An 18,948-nucleotide genomic window follows, 5' to 3' on the forward strand; every position below is an offset into this window, starting at 1 on the left:
ACCAAGCCACAGCCATCCGTGCACAGTCCATTTATTTCCTTACCGTGCTTTCTGGAAGGCCCCTTTCCCTTACAACAGTGAGCACCAAACTCCTATAGCAGGATGAAGTAGGCCACAGAGAGGGAACACATCTTTTTCTCCTGAGTTAGCTTTCAGAAGGGAAGAGGTCACTTTTGTCACTATGCTGTGTCCTGAGGTTTCGAGTCTTCAGAGACAGTTTCTTGTCCTTGCTGCTGCAGCTGCCACATCTCAGCATACACGCCACCTCGGGATAACAGAGCTTCGTGCCTGGGATGATAAAGCCATGGGTTTTACCCCAATCTCAAAGAGAACAGAAGAAGTAAACAGAGACGCTCTCCAAGAGCCTCCACCCTGCTCGTCCATGGCTCACCTTCCTCTCTCTATGATGCAGCCGTCCTTGATGACAAGAATTTGGTCAGCATTGACCACAGTTGAGAGCCTGAGAGGTCAGATATCAGTTACCTACTACCCCCCATCCAAAGTGGTCCACAGTGCCAGTCACACGAGCCCTGCAGTCCTGTACCTGTGTGCTACTACGATAGTGGTGCGGTTGGTGCAGACTTTGGCCAGAGAGGCCTGGATAGCTCTCTCATTAGATGTATCAAGTGCTGATGTCGCCTACGGAAAGAGTGTGGGTGAGACGGTTATGCTACCCAGAGAGTCAAGGAGAGGAGGATGCAGGTGTCTGGTGGAGGTCTCAAGGACAGTTTGGGGGTTCATGAACTTCTGCATAGGATTTTGGTAAAAATGTACTGGTGATACCTTGGAAAAGTAGGGAACTGCTCAGGGAGTGGCTTGGGCATAGATGGGAGGATGACAGGCGAGTGTTGGGGCCTCACCTCATCCAGCAGAATGATGTCTGGAGCCTTAAGAATGGTGCGGGCAATGGCCACTCGCTGCTTCTCACCACCACTCAGCTTCAGTCCCCGCTCGCCCACCTGAGTCTCATACCCTGTGGATATAAGCACCTCCCTCGCATCAATGTAAATACCCCTGGTTTCTATGCAAAGAAAGGGGGAGCTAATTTTGAGGGATTAACAGGATTTCACTGGATAGAGAGAAAGACCTCACCTTCAGGGAAAGCCAGGATGGCATCATGAATGCCTGCAGCCTGAGCAGCAGCCTCTACCTCCCTGTCCCCGGCTGTGAAACGACCATAGCGAATATTGTTGGCAATGGTGTCGTTGAAGAGGACAGTGTCTTGGGGCACAACTCCAATGTGAGACCGGAGAGAGATCTGTGTCACCTGAGACCAAAAATACCCTGTCCTGTGAGACCCCTTCAGGCTTCTAGGAAGCACTGGGGATAAGCTGTCTAGGGAAAGATTCCCACCATGGCTACCACAAATCCTAGCTGGGTGGGCAAATCACGCAATCTCTTTCAATCCTCCCCATTCGTGAACAGAAAACATGGCTTTTGCCTCTCCACAGACAGACATGCAGACCTCCCGTGGCACACTGTCCTTGTGATGACTTCCCTGGGTGCCTGTTGGTCACATGGCACTTAAGAAGGCTCAGGTTCTTATAATTTTGGAGGTCTAGTGAGTAGGCCTGGGAGCCTTGGCTAGGTTACTAAGCTCCAGCCCCTCTATCCCCCTTTCACTTGAAGACAGGGTCTGGGTGAGTTACTCAGGCTGGCCTTGAACTCCTTTGTAGCTCTGGCAGAGTTTAACCAAGCTATCCTCCATCCTGGGATCCCAGACTAGCACCATCAGACCACACAAGGCCTAGCTTTTTTGCATGCCTACCCCTTGCTCTTCTTCCATTGATCCCGAGATCAGTCTTCTCCAAGGCAACCTCACCTGTGAAATGTCCTGTCCATCTATGCGGATGCAGCCAGAGTTGATGTCATAGAAGCGAAATAGCAGGCGTAAAATTGTGCTCTTTCCTGCCCCAGATGGCCCTACCTGTTACATTGGAAATATGGAAAGAAAATTCTCAGGTTCTCTGGCTTTTAAGGCTCCCTCTTTAAAAGGCCACCAAGATCCAGGAAGGCTGCTACATTCAATGTTGTTGTCTGTTACAACCAGGCTCTAAATGCCTAGTCTGGGTCATGATGAACTATCATCAGTACTGAATGAAACTCAAGGAATTCGGGTCAAGTAGCTAGGTCTCCCCTCACCAAAGCCACTGTCTGTCCGGGCATCACAGTGAAGGACACATCCTGCAAGGTCTCTCGTCTGCAAGAAAGAATGGTGGATTCAGCGGTGGATCTACTGAATCATACACTAGTAGACAGATTCTCCCTTCCCAGAGCTACTGATGGTCCTTACCCTCTCCTGTCTAGGAGCTCTCAGTCCCCTATACTGCATTGGTGGATTGCAAAGCTGGGGTTCAGAGCAGGATGAAGGGCGGGAAGGTGGTATACAAATAGATAAGGGGGAAAGAAAACAAAAAGACAAGGCTTACCCATCGGCATAGCTGAAGTGTACATTTTCAAACTCAATCTGGCCCTTATGAAAACGAAGGGGCCCTGCTCCAGGAAGATCCTTCACCTGAAGAACACAGCCAACATGTGCTCCCATCACTGGCCTGGGATTCCCAGACAAAGAACCGGCCCCTGCCCTGTCTTACTCCTCCCTCTACTCACTTCCGTTTCTTCTTTCAGCAAGTCAAACATGTTCTCCATGTCAATGAAGTTAGTCTGGATCATCCTGCAAAAAGAATGAAGGCTGGGGCTCCCTCAAGAACTGAGAGGGAGCAGTGCACCCTGCAGATGAAGGCAGGAGTCAGGTTACCTGTAGTAGGTGCCAAACCAGTTGAGAGGCATGTACAGTTGAGTGATGTAGGTGCCGAAGAGCACGAAGTCCCCAACCTGTAAGAGACCCCGAGAGGCAAGGTGTCACAGGAAGCCTGCAGTCACTTTGTCCATATCCCATCCAGGAGCCTAGCGGCTCACACATGGCCCGTGGGGCCCCTCTTTGTCCTATACCTTTTCTCTTATGAGTCTGCCTCACCTGCAGCTTCTGCTCACTGACGAAGTATGCACAAAGCAAGGAGCCAGCAAGGAGCCCAAGCCCAATCACCAAGTTCTGGGTCTGATTCAGTACAACCAGAGAAGCATTTGACTTCCATTCCAAACTCTAGGGACAACAAACAAACAAAAACAGGAGGAAGAAACGGCCTGTGGGACAACCACCACCAAATCCCAATCTGGGTCTAAACACCTTCAACTTTACCTCTGGATTTCACTCTTCTCTGCCCTGGTAATAACACAGAACAGCTCACATGAGTATCCTCACCTGATACTTGATAATGGCCTCTCGATAGCGTTCCACTTCATAACCCTCAGCATTGTAGTACTTCACCTGGGGGAGTCACATAGCACAGAACTGTGGGATCATTTCCTCCAGAGTCCTGATCTTTTCTTCCCAGTGTCTAAATTTATTTTATTTTTGTTTCTTGGCTTTTCGAGGCAAGGTTTCTCTGTGTAGTCCTGGCTATCCTGGAACTTACTCTGTTAGACCAAGCTGACCTTGGACTCACAGTGATCCACCTGCCTCTGCCTCCCGAGTGCTGGGATTAAAGGTGTGCGCGCCGCCACCACCCAATATTCTTCCCAATTTCTAATATCCCCTCCAGATCCTTTATCATTTTATGGTCCCAGCCATGCTCCCCCACTTCTCCTTGCTTCCCACCACCATCTCGGGGCCTCTATTACCGTCTCAAAGTTTAGCAGAGAGTCCACTGCTCGTGCCCTGGTGACATTTTCCTGTGTGTTCATACTACGGCGAAACTTGGCTCTCCATTCAGTGACCACAATAGTCAGTACTAGAGGAGGAAGGGGTGGGGGGAGGACAAGACATCATCCCCAACAGCTGAGACCAAATATAGATGTCCATGCCCTGCGCCACACCTACCAAACCTATGCCAGCACCCAGGGACCCAGACCCAGAGAGAGATCTTCACCAAGGAAAGGAGTTGCATGCGAGGTATCTTTGTAGTCTTGTAAAGTTTCATGTAGAAAATGCTTTTGATGAGTACATGGAAAGAAGATGCCTTGTGCTACAGAGTTTTTCCCTGACCGGTCACACAGTGAGGACCAAAAGTGAATATGTCATACAATGACATACATGCCTTTCACTGGTTTTCATCTAGGTTGAATTAAGATTCAACCTCGACAGGGGAGTAGACCTTCCAGTTGTACCAGGAATAAACAGAGCCTAATCAAGCCTGCCAATCCTTAAGGTGAGTGGGGATAGGGTTCATGATCAAGGAACACCCTACACAGTTCAGGGAGACAGTTTCCCCAGGCAGCACTCACTGAGGTAAAGACTCATGCACAGGAACACAATGAGCCCAAACCAGGCATTGAAGAACATGCTGAAGTAGATGATGCCAATAATGATGTCAGCCAACGTGGGGATGATGTTAAACACCAGGTAGCTAGAAAAGTCAAGTGAGGAAAAGGTTTGAGGATTTAGACCAGCAATCTTATCTCTATGAACTTATATTAGTGTAATGTTTCATTTTCAACAGCAAAAAAATCTAACTACCTTTCAAGAGGTAGCTAGATAGCTAATAAGGTCTGGTAGCAAAGGCCTGTAAATCTAGCCCTCTACAGATTAAGGCAGGAAGACTGAGAGTTTAATGCTAGCCTGCCTGGGTTAAGGATATGGGCTGGGGATATGGATAGAGTGTTTCCCTAGCATATGCCAGGTTGTAGGTGGTTCAGTCTTCAGTATTGCATCTTTCTCTTTCTCTTTTTTTTCTCTCTCTCTCACTTCCTTTCTCTCTCTCTCTCTCTCTCTCTCTCACACACACACACACACACACACACCCAAAAATAAAAACCCAAAACAACAACAAAATAACCTATCACATAAGAGATCTTTGTGCATGGATGAAAAGGAAGAAAAGGAATCTCAGCTGGGCATGGTGGCACACACCTTCAATCCTAGCACTGAGGAGGCAGAGGCAGGCAGATCTCCAGCCTGGTCTACAAAGGGAGTTTTAGGACAGCCAGGACTACACAGAGAAACCCTGTCTTGAAAGAACAAATGAAGGGAAGGAAGGAAGGAAAGAAAGAAGGAAGAAAAAAAGAAAGAAAACAAAGTTTTGCTAAAGCAATTTTGAGAAAGAACCTATGTTATGGTATCTTTTGGCTTAAAATAACAGTACCACCTTAGTTCTGAGTTTTCAGAGATTTAAAGCAAAATACAAAAGCATAGCTTAACATACTAACCATAGTAGGGGAACTTGAAAAATGAATGGAATTCTTAAGGTTTGTTCTATCTGCATTTTCATTTCTTTTTAAATTATGTTGTTTGGTAGGTCTGGGAGGTATCTTAGAAGGCCAGAAGATGGTGTGGGATCTCCTGGAGCTAGCTAGAGTAACAGGCAGTTAGTTGTGAGCTGAGGCAAGTGGTGCTGGGAACTGAATTCAGGTTCTCTAAAGCAGTAGGTGTTCTTAATTGCTGAGCCTTCTCTCCAGCCCCCACTTTTGTTTCTTGAGACAGACTCCTAAATTGTCCAAGATAGGCTCAAACTCCTGTAGCTGAGGTTAGCCTTGAACTCCTGACCCTCCTACTTCTAACTTTCAAGTACTGGGATTATAGGTGTGTGCCACCACGTGAGCAGTCTACATTATTTGAGTTACTTGGCATAATACTTCTTCCTGTAATTTGCCAAAAAGACTGGAAACAAAGTAAGGTAGGAGGGGCAAGGCGCCCAAGCTGGGTCTTCCCAGCTCCCCCTCCCACACTCTTCCCACTGGTGTCGCACCTGAGCAGTCCTGTGACACTGGATGTGCCCCGGTCCACAACCCGAAGCACCTCCCCCGTGCGCCGGCCCAGGTGCCAGCGCAGCGAGAGTTCATGCAGGTGGGAAAAGAGGCGCAGTTCCACACCGCGGGATGTGAACTGCTGTACCCGGATCCACAGGAAGGTTCGGAGGTTGCTCACAAAACCTGCGGAAAACAGGGAAGCCTTAGTAGGTCTTGGGGGATGAGAAACATCAGCCCAACACCAAATGCTAGAGGTCTGAGCCCAAGGAGTCTGTGGAAAGAATAATTAGAAGCAAGACGGCGGGGGCGTTTCCATGGGAGAGACTGATGCCAACCAGGGTAAGGACAGAGTCCCTCATACCTGTACTGCCAGTGCCACCCCCCTGGAGGAACTTGAGGAAAACATAGATGGTAACAGTCCAGGCCAGGGAACTCCAAGGAGCCTTCGAAGTCAGTAAGTTTACTGTGGATTAAAGGTATCAGCGTTCACGTCCAACAACCAGGACTCTTGAAGGCAAAACTGCCCCAGGTTCTGACCACCCAGATACCGTCCTAGCTAAGGGCCAACCCAGCCACTAAGATGAACATACCCTTCCACCCCCTCACCAATGTCCCTATAGAAGATGGGGACCAAGACATTGAGTGCTCGGTCCAGCCCCATGAGCCCCAGGCAGATGAGTACTATCAGCTGTAATGCTGGACTCCCCCGAGGCCATAAGTAGCTACTCAGTAGGCGAAGCTTCCTGCCAAGGTCTTTCCAGGTGGATACCCGGTCTGTGGAGTGGACCTAGGAAGACGACATACAGGAGGGAAGTCAGAAATAAAGTATAATTGTCCCTGTATATTCTCAGGAAATAATAGATGGGACCACAGTCCACAGGCGCAAGGGCCTATTAGCACGGCAATGTTAACCTCTAGGCTCCTCCCTATTCACAAGCCCCGCCCTAGCTCAGACTCCCTTCCTCCCAGGTTTCAGGTAACCCTGGAGACTGGCATCCTCTCACACATACCCTGTCGCTTCTCTCTACTTTTCCCAGAGACAGCCTTGGGAGTTGAACAAACTTTTCCTTTTTCACCCACGGAGAGGCTGTCTGATTTCTTTGCTGTGCCTCTTTCATTCAGGGATGATGGCAGGAAATAAAATTAAACATTTACAAGGTACCGTATTCTACCCTCAGCACAGACACAAAGATACATGCCTGATCGAAAAAAATTAGGTATATACATGGTCCCTTTTTCTTTTTGTTGTTGTTTGTTTGTTTTTTCAATATGGGGAGAACTCACTTTGTAGACCAGGCTGGTCTTTAACTCAAAAATCCTTCTATGGGATTAAAGGCATGGGCCACCAAACTTGGCATACCTGGTTTCTTTCTACATCTTGGTCTTCTTCATGAACCCGTAGGGTGTATGACTGGGGGCGAAGTCCAGGGGCCCAGAGTCCCAGGGTAAACAGTCCTCCCGAGACCACATATCGCAGGACCCACAGGCCAAACTGAACCTAGAATGAAACCGAGCACAGGTGTAAACCAGAATGTAAACCCTATTGTATTGCTTCTTTTAACACTCAGAAGCTTCCCAGGGGCCTAGCAACAGGTTTTTTAAAAAAAAACCACAATGACTCAGCACAGAGACACACCCCATTCAATGCTAGCAATTCCCACCAGCTGCCTATCAGCTTCCAGCCACCGGCAGACACTCCATTTTTTTCTTAAGAGTCATGCTAAAGCATGGAGCCAGTAGGTCCAGAAACAGTACTTGTCAAACATCAGTGCTTCTCCTTCTCCCTACGAGGCCCCTCACCTGCTGGCCAAGATCTGCCCTGCCCCACCACCACTGTGGGCTGTTCCAGGATACCAGGGCCAAGTTCTCAGCTGCAAATGCCACGGTCCAGAGGAGCAGGAGACCCGAGCTATGCCTGAACTTCATCCAGACGCCCATTGCTAGACTCTGCCGTGCCTGGCGCCGTTCCACCACGAGCAGCCACAAGCCACAGGCGCTGGCCATACTCTCCAGCACAGAAGACAGCAATAGGTAGCCTGGCAAGCGGACCCCCTGTGCAGTGCCCACTCTGCCAGCCAGGCCGGCCAGGGGTAGTGCCACCTGAAGTGTGGCCAGAAACAGCTGCAGCGCGTAGGGAGCCACCCGAGGGCCTGCCGCCCAAAACAGTTCCTCTGTGCCCGCAGGCACCTCCCGACGCCTGCAGGGCAGAACCAGCACCAAGGCTAGAGCCCCCAGCGTCATGAGTGTCGAGGGCACGAGTGTGAAGAAGAAGCAGGGACTCAAGCCATTCTGAGTCCAAGCCGGACCCACCGGACCTTCGGCCTCGCAGTAGTTGCCCACAGTCACCATGGCGATGTGTGGCTGCTGGCCGAACTTGAGGTCACTGCAGTTTCAGGGAGTCGGGCTGACCACTCAGTGAGGGCCGCGGAGGCCAGCGTGTCTTGGGACATGTAGCTACGCCGCTGGGGTCGAGGGGAGAGCCGCACGTGGACTTGCCACACTGCCCACTCTGTTCGCGCACGCGCCGCCACCACGCACAGTCACGCAGGCCACGTACGCCGTCCTTGGCGAGTCCCACACGCTAGCAGCTGGGACCCTCAGGCTCAGAGTCACCGCACAAAAAATGTTGTGCCCTTTACGGCAGAGGCCCCGCCCACTAGCTCTATCCAGGGTTCCCATTGGCCAAGCGTGAGGAACGCAGACAGATGGACTGAGAGCTGGCTGGGTCACGTGTTCAGGGCGGGAAATCTGACCTCGAGTCTTACTGCGGACCTTGACCTCCACAGAATTGTCCGTCAGAATCGGCGCCACCCACCCCCACCCTTTAAATAGCTAGCACACTGTAGCCCAGCTGGTCTCGAACCCGCTTCAGTTCCCTTGCCTTAGCCACCTAGTACTGGGTTTCAAGCATGACCCAACAGGAGGACTTGGTTTTCTTCGGTGCTAGAGATGGAACCCAGAGCCTCATACATCAACAAGCAACTGGAAACAGCCCTTCTCTTGTTTCCGGAGTCTCCCAGCCGAAGATCCCACCCAGCTGCAGCACGAGAAAAAGAAGCCACAACCCGATCAAAGTCCCTTCTTTATTAAGGGTTATCAAGCTGTATAGGATTTCCCACCCTGTCCTGCTGCTGACTGGGACAGCAGAGTCCACCACTTTCAGCATAGTTTACCTTCCACAGTCGGAGCAGAGCTGGGGAAGGGAGTAGGGGAAGGGTAGGCGCTGGATCCCAGTGTGCAATGTCAAAGCCCTAGGCTAGGGTGAGTCCGGCGCCCTGCACCCTCCTTTAGGGAACTGAGGGTTGCAGGGCAGAGCTCTCCTGCTGGGATATAGATGACTGAGGTCACAATCCTGCCCTGCCAGTCCCTTGTGCAGGTGGGAGGAGTACAATAAGCAGCAGTGGGGCCCAGGAAAGCCTCAAATTCCCAAGCGCCCATCCTAAAAGTTGAAGATTCATCCTGTTCCTGCAATTTAGAAACCTCCCATCTTAGTGTCAAAGATAAGTGTGAGAGGAGCCAAGAGCTATGACTCTCACCCCAACAAAAAGCAAAAGCCGACCAGAAGGGGGCAAGCGAACAGAAGAGGAGCAAGCAGCACACACATGCCCGTGATGTGCGGGGAGTAGGAGAGGTGAGCTGGCTGTAGCACTGGGTGAGGACGGGGTGAGGTAAGGACCACAGCCTGAGCTGCTCAGGTATTCCAGATGGGGGCTGGGCTGCAGGGGTGGAGGATCTAGGCCCTGCCTCCCCACTCCACAGTTGGCACAAGTTCTTCTCTTGGCAGCTTCTGTGGTAGGAAGCCCTCCGGAGACTTGCAGGGGTGAATGCAAAGATGGCAGTACTGGGAGTGGGCTGGGGACCAGTTTCTAGCACCACACTCTGAGCCAAGGGAGTCCTGGGGATGAGGCTAGAGTCTTGTGTGCCCCTAGTCTCCAGGCCTCAAATTCTTCTTGGGCTATGGCCAGCCCAGTGTTGGCACCTCCCTTGGCCAGGCAGGGACACACAAACACCACACACGTGGGGCCAGGCAACACTCATAGAAGCCCTCTTCTGGCAGGCAGATGGTTGGCAGGGCAGCTGTTGCCTCCATCTTGGAGCATGGGGACCTCTTCTGCCTTGTTTATACCTGCAGAGAGAAAATGACTGGCAGTAGGGACAATCTTCAGCTATTTTCTTGTCCCACAGGAGTCTAGAAATAAGGGAAAGAAAAAGCTGGAAGCCTGGGGGATTAAGCCTTGAATTCCAGAAAGTAAAAAAGAAGAAAATTTATTTGTGTCTATAGGTGTTTTGTCTGCATGCAAGTCTGTGAATCACATATGTGAAGTGCCTGTGGAGACCTGAGGCACCATGAGGGTGTTGGAAATTGAACCCAGGTCCTCTGAAAAGAGCACCCAATGTTCTTAACCACTGAGCCATCTCTCCAGCCCAAGAAAGTATCTTTTGAAGGGGAGGGGACAACATTATGTGCACTTCTCTCTAGAAGTTACTGCTGCTGGCAGCTGTTCTTGGCCTCAGAGCCCTACCTTGTGCACTTGAGGGGGCAACTCATCCTCCGAGCCCTCCTCTGGCACAGTCTCCGGATGTCTTGACGCTGGCTGCCCATCTTCTGCCCATCCTCCCAGGGGCAGCCTGGAGAAGTGAGAGGGAGCCCGGGGCACTGTGCCAGGATCTTTAGAGAGAAGCAAGAACACAAAGAACAATGTGAAGGTTCTGGGGGCTACTTGGAGGGTTCGTCTCCTTGGACCCCATCCCGTTGGTCTTTCTCCTTCTAAAGAACCACCCTTCTTGGAAGCCTCTTTGCTTCCATTCCCCCAGTTGGATACCTGTGATGCCCCCGTAGCGCCTCTGGAAGCCCCCATGCAAGGCAGTGGTCTCGGGTGCTCCAGGCCGGGGTGTAGCACAGGGATAGCTGGCAGACCGGGGGATAGGCTGGGGGGCCCGGGCACCCTCTCCCCCATCTTCAGGGGCACTCTCTCCACTCTCATCACTTTCCCGGCGGTGCCACACATGCCGCTCAGGCTCAGCCTGGGTCTGCTGCTTGTGGAGCTGGAGAAGGGGGGATTAGTTGAGGACAGGAGGGGTTCTATCTGAAACAGCCGTACCTGCCGCAGTACCTCCCATTCCCACTCACAACCCTCACCTAGAATCTTACATACACAGCATCTAAGATGTTAGCAGTGTACAACAGAGGTGTGATGCTTTATGGAGACCTCTGGAAAAGTGTCTTGAGTAGTTCAGGTTGACCCTGAATTCAATGTGTCATTGAGAATGATCTTGAATTTCTGATCCTCCTGACTTCATCTCCCCTGGGATTTCAGATATTTAGGTAGTGCTGGGGATGAAATTCCTGGCTGTGCACATGCTAGGTAAGCGCTCTATTAAGTGAGCTATACCTCCAGCCCTCATTTTACCCACTCTTTGGTTAAGGAACAAGTTAACAAAGTGTCTAAGTGCCAGGTACTGTTTTGGGTACTCAGAACATAGTGAACAAACAGAATTACCAGTCCTTGTGGGGCTTGTACACTAGTGATGGTGCTTATGAGGAAAAATTGATCATAAACTATTAAATAAAAGCAAAAACTAATCTTAGATAGTACCAGATGCTATGACTATGGAGAAAAAAACAGAACAAGAAAACTCAGGGCAACAGGAATGAGGCCAGCCTGGTCTACATAGTCAAGAGTCAGACTGTTTTAAAAAGTCAATAATAAAAGTAAGGGAGGGAGGGGAGAAGAGAAAGGAAGGGAAGGAAAAGATTAAGGAGGAGGAGCTGGGTCTGGAGGTACAGGCCTGTAACCCCAGCGACTTAGGAGACTATGGAAAAAAGGTCACAAGTTCAAAACTAGTCTAGGTACTCAGTGAAAACGGCTCTCAGAACAGTAAGGATATAAGCTTGGGGCTTGCCTAGTGTGTTCAGGGCCGAGTCTAGTCCTCAGTACATCAAAGACAGGAGGCTGTTACCGAGAACCATTAGAAAGTCTTGGGAGAGAAGAAGAGAGGACTCCAGGAAACAGGAGCGCACTATTGGCTAACGATGCCATCAAGCACATATGTGAAAATGGAGATTACAGAGCAGTTAAGAGGCAGGGAAGGGCTGACATTGACTGCCGTTCAGCTGGCCACCCACCTGGTGCATATAGAGGGCATGAAGGCTCATCTCGGTGGACGCGTATTCTGACAGCACCAGGCTCTGCAGCTGTCCCTCCCACACACTGCTCCCGGAGCTGGCTGTCCTGGCATCCACTCTGTCCCTCCCAGCACAGACAGACAGCAATCAATATTTTCAAGATCTACACATGTTTCGGTGGGCTATGCTATGCTTCCCCATCACGACCCAACTCCACTCACCCAGATCCTGTCATGGTGCTGGGAACCCGGCCTTGGGGGGCCTGTCCAGGTTGCAGAGGGGAAAAGGAGCGGAGGGCAGAAGCAACTTCAGCCCTGTGCCTGGAGCCCTGCAGGTCTCTGGACAGTGGGGGTCCCCGGCAGGACGAGCCAGCTACCACGTTTGCAATAAGACTCAGGGGCTATGAACAAAAGGAGTGAGCACAATTCTCAGGGCAGGGTGAGGCCTCTAATGTCCTGAACCTCAGGACCCAGCGACCCAAACTGAACAGACAGAGGAAACCTTCCACCCTGTCACCCTGTGTCCCGTGCTTATTCCCCTCACTGGAGAGCACTGTGCTCACCATCACCCAGGCCCTAGATACACACCTCGGACTCAGACTGTAAGGACTGAATGGACGTGAAAAGGGCATTCTCAGGGAGCAGACCACCTTGGGCAAGGCCAGCAGCTGCTCCATCTCGCTGCACCTGCTCCTTGAGGAAGCCCAGGAAAGCGGTGCTCTCACGAGGCGGCTGCCAGCCAGGATTGGTGATGGCGAAGTGCATGAGTGACAGCTCGGTCTTCCCGTCCTCGGCCTGCTGGTACACTGAGGCCTCGGTCTGCCCTCCAGACAGCCACTGTGCAGGGGAGACAGCAGTAAGCAGGCCTGAATGCTTGCAGGAACTCTTCCCATACCATCCCTGCTGGGAAGAGGCCCTGGCCCCGGAGGATGGTGACCGCAGTTCACAGTCATCGGTCCTGAAACCCCGATGCCCACACGCTGGGTCTGTCATTTGTAGTGCACTTTTTTCAAGGGAGCATGGTTGCTGGTTTAAATCAAGGCTGGAATCCAGTCATATTCCCAGTGACCACTATGTCCCTGGCGCAAGGATGCCTGTAGGCAGGGCTACCTTTGTCATTTGCTGGCTCTGAAAGGATAGCTTCTGCAGTTTTCCCAAGGTGATTATGTGCACCATTGTCCCTGACCATCTGCCCCGACCTCCCCAGTACCTGAGGATGACCATGTTGGCGAACATCCATCTGAGCAAAGGAACAGGTGTCTCCAACGCCGACAACCTCTACTGTGAAGTTGCGGAAGAAGTCTATAATCTCCAGGGCCCGTGGGCGCAGGCAGAAAATGAGAATGAGGGGAGTGACAATGGGACTCAGCAACTCCTCCAGGATAAACACCTAAAAGAGAGGGGACTGAGGTTACAAGCAAACCAGAGACAGTCCAGCCCTTATCACCAAGACACCAGTCAGTCTCTAGCAGGCCCTAACTCCAACTCCACTCACTGCCTTGTACTGGAAGAGCTGGGCAAACTCGTCCCGGGTCTGCGAGCGGTGGGCATTACCCTGCCAGTGGTCAGGCATGTAGTGGATATGAGCGAGGATCACTCGGAGCAGCTGCTCAGGGCAGAACACCATGTGCTGGTCTGGGATGAAGGACCTGGCGGGATCAAGTTCATGGTAAGACAGAAGCCTTTCCTAGAAGGCTAGCCCGCTTGTTCCCACCCACCGCCCCGGCACACCTGCACACGGTCACCGTGACTCCTAGGAGTGTGACGGTCGTGAGGACATGTTCCACAGCCAACACATCTTCATCGTAGATAGTGAGAGCAATGAGCACAGCCAGGATAGAGCCAGCGAAGAAGGCACCGTTCTTGGCCAGCAGAGTCAGCAGTGGTGACAAGAAGCAATTCATGTACTTGGAGGCGGGCTTGTAGCCACGGTTGAGGCGGGATTGCAGCTCATGTTCCAGCTCATTGAAGTGGCGGAGGTAGCAACGGCCATACAGGGACCAGCAACGTGCTCCCAAGGCCCCGGGCTCTCTCTTCAACACCTCGGCATAGCTGAAGAAGGCATAGAGGATCTGCCAGATAAGGATGAGGGGACACAGCAGGAAGTTGGCGATGCCAATCCACAGGATGCGGTTGCTGAGGCGCTGGGCCAGCTCTAGCCGCTGTCCTCCACGTTTGTACTCAGCCTTGAGGCTCCATTCGTTGAGAAACAGAGAGCCAGGTCCCCAGAAGAGGATCAGCTCAAAGTTGTACTTGAGACCACGGGTAAAAAAGACAACCTCTCCAAGGCCAGGCAGGCGGAAGCGCAGGGGCAGAAGGGACTTGTTCACCAGTGCCACCATGTAATTCTGGAAGCGAAGGATGCGATGGTAGATGTCCAACTCCGTCAGCTCACGCTTGTGGATGCAGATCTGATGCTCTTTCTGTGTCTGCACAATCCGGGCCTGCACTTCCTGCCATGTGCAATATGGAAGGGCCGACTGCAGGGCAAGGGTGGACAAGGAGAGACAGCATAGATTTACCTGACCTGCTGTTCTAGTTCCAATCTGGAATGCCCTTCAAAGACCCATGTGTTAAGGGTTTGGTCCCCAGCCAGAGGTACTAATATCTTAGATGAGATAATGGGGACTTTGGATCCTGTCCCTTCCTGCCTTCCTCTTTACTTCCTGGCTGCCATGAAGTGAACAGGCTTCCTGGTATGTGCTCTTGTTATGTTATACTGCCTCATTTAAGGTACCAAAGAAATGGAACCAATCAAATGCAGCAAAAATCAGTCCTTTGTCTTTTTATGCTGACCATCTCAGATATTTTTTCCCATTAGCAGAACGCGACTACCATTCCTACCAGAGTGACAGCTATGGACATGTGATGCTTAGGAACGCACCTCATCCTTCTTAAGATGTCTTAGGTCTTACCATGGGGATACGCAGAGCATGCAGGTAGAAGGAGTGGATCTCCCAGTAGCAGCAAATGTTATAGATGAACTTGATAAGCCGGTGGATCCAGAAGACACCCGCAATGACCAGGATGGTGATGAGTGAGCCGTTTTCCTGAATCCTGGTAAGGAAAAAAAAAGGAAGGTGGGGTCCTGAGGCTAGAGTCTTAGTGACAGATCTGAAGTGTGAGTTGCCGCCCACAGGCCACTCTGTTCTCTGCTCATTAGCGGTGTTCCAAGGCCTTCATGTTACCTGGAACTACAGACTTGGGCAGGCAAAAAGGCATCTGGCAGAGTGACCTTGACGGGCTCAGTAGGGTGAAGACTGTGGTTCACCATCTTGTTGGCAAATAGGATGTCGTAGTCCACACAACTAACCAGGAAGGTGGTGAAGGCAACCACAAAGAGGAACTGCCTGGGAAGTTGAAAAGAAAGGATGCAGGCCAAGAGTCAGGGAGGTGCTGGTGAAATACCATAGAGCAAGCAATGAGCCTGGGAACCACTGAAGACGGAAATGAAAGGGGCCAGAGAATTCCTAATGGGCTCTGTCTACTGCTCAATCTCAGAAGACCTTTTAGGCACAAATGGCTATTGGCTCCTGTATTTTACTCTTAAGGGTTTTCTGATTATGGCCTATGGTTTCTAGCCTTTGATGCACGCGCATGCGTGTGTGTGTGTGTGTGTGTGTGGTTTTTCACAACAGGGTTTCTTGGTTTAATAGTTCTAGCTGTCCAGGAACTTGCTCTGTAGACCAGGCAGACCTTGAACTGAGAGACCCAGCAGCCTCTACCTCCTGAGTGTAGAGTTGGAGGTGTAGAGTTACATCACCAGGCTAGTGAACTCCTTTCTTATCATTAAGAAAAACAAAAACAAACAAGCAAAAAAAAAAAAAAAAGGAACTCCCATCCCACTGGGCGTGGTGGCTTGTGTCTTTGGCAAACTTCTGAGTTCAAAGTCAGCCTAGGGACAAACACCCCTCCCTTCCTAACTTCTCTGGCAACACTAGACTTTTTCCCCCACTAAAAAGGCTCTAGCCCTGCACCAGAGCTAATGTGTAGTCAGACAGAATACAGGCTCTTTCCTAAAACCTCCCTACTGAACCACATATTTCCTTCTACAGTCTTGAGAATGAGGTATATGTTCTTGTGAAAGACACAGAATCTGGGAAGCTCTTCATGCAAGAGGTGAAGCTCTAAGTTTTGATACCGTGCTGGTCCTTAGCTGTAAAGGTTTGCAGAGTTTGGGGCCTAGGATTGAGTTGCACTGGCAGGTGTGGCCAGGCATGAGCAAGAGGGGAGACTGGGATAAGCATCTTTTTACCACGGCACCCATCCCTTTGTATACTTACATGAGTTCAAAAATCTCTCCAATGAGCATACACGTGAAGCCATTCTTCTGATGAAGATTATAAACGTGTAAGTGTTAAGAACAAATGGCCAGTAAGCAGACACTTAAGAACACAAGACTTTGATGTCACCAAGTGCCAAGCTCAAGTCCTGGCTCTATAACTTTCTGGAGTGTGATTGTTAACCAGTTACTTCTTTAAGCCTTGTCCACAGTGGCAAATTAATAGTGGCCATACTTATATCTCAAAGTATTTAGCACAGAAATGACAGTCAAAAGACATTACCATTAACCATCCTATTAGAAAAGTTCTTATAAATTAGCATCCTATAAAAGTTCTTCATAAATGAACACAAGTGCAAATAGTTCTCTGTAAATATGAGGCATCGCTATAATTTTTTCTTTCATGACAGTGTTTCTGTATAGTGTTGGCTGCTCTAAAACTTGACCTAGAGATCAGGCTGGCCTTGAACTCACTGAGAGCTGCCAGACTCTGCCTCCCAAATTCTGGGATTAAAGGTGTGCACCACCAGGCTGGCCTTGAAGGTCCACCAGCTTCTGCCTTTCCCCTCCCCACCGAATTCTGGGATTAAAGGGGTGTGCCACCTCCACCCAGCTGTATTACTTTAACAATTTCAACAGGGTGTTGGTAGCACACGCCTTCAATTCCAGCATTTGGGAGGCAGAGGCAGGAGGATCTCTGAGTCCAGCCTGGCTTACAGAGCTAGTTCCGGGACAGACAGAGAAACCTTGTCCTGAAAAACCGAGAAAAACAATTGTTGTTTCAGAATGAGTTTCATTTCCTTTTCTATAGACTGAAGCGGAACTCATCCCCATTTCCCATCAGGGACCTAGCTCAGAGAAAAGCTAAAAGGTGCCCAAGCTCCAACACAGAGACACAAAGGATATTCGAGAGAAGAAGAGGTCGAGGTTCTCAATGTGGTGCCAAGGCGCTGTGAAAACAGGAGCATAAATGTCAAACTCCCGAAGTAACTATCCCCCGACCGCCCTGCCCCTTCAGTGTTCCTCCAAGAACTTTCACCCATGCCCCTGCTCTGGCTGTTGCGCCCCTAAACTCACATTTGCTCCCCTCAGCCACATGCACCAACAGGTCCTCTTCCCCTGGGGGTGAATCGCTATAGGAGGCCTCTAGGCGCTGATATTCAGTGTCAAACTGTGCCATCACCGCAGCCCCCTGTCCACCTTGTTAACCTGCCATTGGTGAAGAAGAAAAGAACCTGTATCAAATTTGGGCACTGTGTATTTGCAGTCCTGCCCACCAGGCCAGAAGGAATAAGACTGAATCCTTGGGATTTGTCTTTACCACTAACCCCTTTGACTCAAAAGCAGAGCAGGGATAATAACCCCAAAACAGGAAGCTTGGGACTTGACCGGCCCTTAATTCTGGTCATCCATTCCCAGAACCTTTGCTGGGTGGTTACTATGACAGAATCTGCCCCTTGGGTGTGGGGTGGATGTTTCATCTTCTGTCCAATAAGGAGAAAGTTTCCTCCCCTGCCCCTCCTGGAAACCCAGGTCTCTCTAGAAACTAACAGTCTGGAAACATTTTTGTAAACAAATGTTTAAGATAAGCACATGGCCCTACCAGCTCCATGGACAGTTTCTGCTCCACGCCAGTCCTGGATGCCCTGGTTGGACAGCTGCTGGAGGAAAAGGTGTCAGGCCTCAAAGGGAAAGGAATCTCGCCCTCCCACCCACCTGAGCCCCACTAAGAGATGGCAATGGGGAAGAGGCACCTTCTCGGCTGTGACAGACCTTTCCTGGATGTTCTATGTAGGACCAGCCATCTACTTCTAGGATACCCAGGAATAACTAAACGCTTGGACCCTGGGGAGACTGAGTCTACACAGCCCTTTGGGACTGTTTTACCTTTAGTCCACCTCAACTTCCAGAAATCAGACATGGTTTTCAGAGTCTAGAAAAGCCCAACAAGAGTCTTCTCTTAATTTTTTTCTGGACAATCCCTTCTGCTTCCCTAGCATCAGAGATCTAGGCAGGCATGACTTCTGGATGGGAAATTTCCAGTCTATGTAGACTTCAGATCCCAGTTGAATAAGTGGGTTCCCTTGGTGCCTAGAGCCAGGTGGGGTCAAGGATATGGTATACTCCCAGTCTGTGAAGACTCTAGAGACGGTGAATCTTGGTCCGACCTGGTCCCAGAGGGAGTCCCTTGGTTAGTGAAAGCGGTGTGCCTCAGGAAAAACACTCACCTGGTCAGAGTAGACCCAGGGCCCATGGATCTCCCCAGGAAGGGCCTGTGCTCAGGAGTGTTTACGGATGGTGGAGGGGTCGAGCCAGATCTACAGCTGATATCCCTGATGGGCTGGGATGCCTCCCCAAACCCAGCCAGCTAGACCTGAGCACAGCGCGCCCCAGGGTCGCCCGGCCCCAGGCCGGGGGCTAGGCTCCCAACAGCGGACAACCCGGCGCGCGGCCCCGGCGCACGCGCGCTCCCCTAGCCGCGCGCGCCCTCTATCAAAACATTCTGACTGCGCGCCCCCGGCCCGCCCGCGGCTCCCCTTCCCCCGCTACGCACCGCGAGCTCACTTGGGGCTCTGTGGGCACCCCCCGGCCAGCTTGGGTCTGGGTCTGAGGATTCCAGTTACCAGCCTCGCGTGTCAAGGCAGGAACTGTGACCCGGGCGATTCCAGAAGCCCGGTCTGTTCTCCTGGGCTCGGCAAGACCGGGAGCGCTAGGCCCTCCGTCTGTCATTTACTGTCACACTCAGCCAGTCTGACCAATGAACAAAGTGGGTGGAGACAAGGTGGCCAATTCTT

At 51.0% G+C, this 18,948-nt stretch overlaps 2 protein-coding genes across 5 annotated transcripts; both read right to left on the reverse strand.

Annotated features, from left to right (window-relative positions):
* Nucleotides 1–15: 15 nt before the first annotated feature.
* On the reverse strand, nt 16–8,376 carry Abcb6 (ATP binding cassette subfamily B member 6 (Langereis blood group)). Its single transcript, XM_041649968.1, has 19 exons — nt 7,546–8,376; nt 7,106–7,243; nt 6,352–6,532; nt 6,107–6,208; nt 5,745–5,928; nt 4,285–4,406; nt 3,682–3,791; nt 3,263–3,328; nt 2,978–3,103; nt 2,759–2,835; nt 2,611–2,674; nt 2,430–2,515; nt 2,143–2,200; nt 1,823–1,927; nt 1,093–1,267; nt 861–973; nt 545–639; nt 392–460; nt 16–288 (listed from the first exon to the last, which is right to left on the reverse strand). Exons 1-19 carry the CDS (start codon nt 8,092–8,094, stop codon nt 180–182), a joined length of 2,529 nt encoding a protein of 842 aa, XP_041505902.1. The 5' UTR covers nt 8,095–8,376; the 3' UTR covers nt 16–179.
* A 438-nt stretch (nt 8,377–8,814) lies between these two features.
* Atg9a (autophagy related 9A) lies at nt 8,815–18,894 on the reverse strand. 4 transcript variants are annotated; one of them, XM_041650393.1, is made up of 16 exons: nt 18,708–18,894; nt 17,757–17,811; nt 17,231–17,362; nt 17,060–17,103; nt 16,155–16,219; nt 15,060–15,221; nt 14,787–14,928; nt 13,603–14,351; nt 13,367–13,520; nt 13,082–13,261; nt 12,460–12,708; nt 12,094–12,272; nt 11,873–11,990; nt 10,569–10,791; nt 10,269–10,414; nt 8,815–9,871 (listed from the first exon to the last, which is right to left on the reverse strand). In XM_041650393.1, the coding sequence occupies exons 3-16, from the start codon at nt 17,331–17,333 to the stop codon at nt 9,866–9,868; spliced, it is 2,520 nt and encodes an 839-aa protein (XP_041506327.1). In that variant the 5' UTR covers nt 17,334–17,362; nt 17,757–17,811; nt 18,708–18,894; the 3' UTR covers nt 8,815–9,865. The 4 variants fall into 4 exon arrangements, with proteins under 4 accessions (XP_041506327.1, XP_041506329.1, XP_041506328.1 ...); XM_041650395.1 differs by having other exon boundaries at nt 17,757–17,814; XM_041650394.1 differs by lacking the exon at nt 18,708–18,894 and adding an exon at nt 18,382–18,639.
* Between the last annotated feature and the right edge of the window lie 54 nt (nt 18,895–18,948).

This window comes from Microtus oregoni, unplaced genomic scaffold (genome assembly GCF_018167655.1).
Source record: "Microtus oregoni isolate MIOR12 unplaced genomic scaffold, Mior012 000004F_ref0000308, whole genome shotgun sequence".
Lineage (NCBI taxonomy): Eukaryota > Metazoa > Chordata > Mammalia > Rodentia > Cricetidae > Microtus > Microtus oregoni.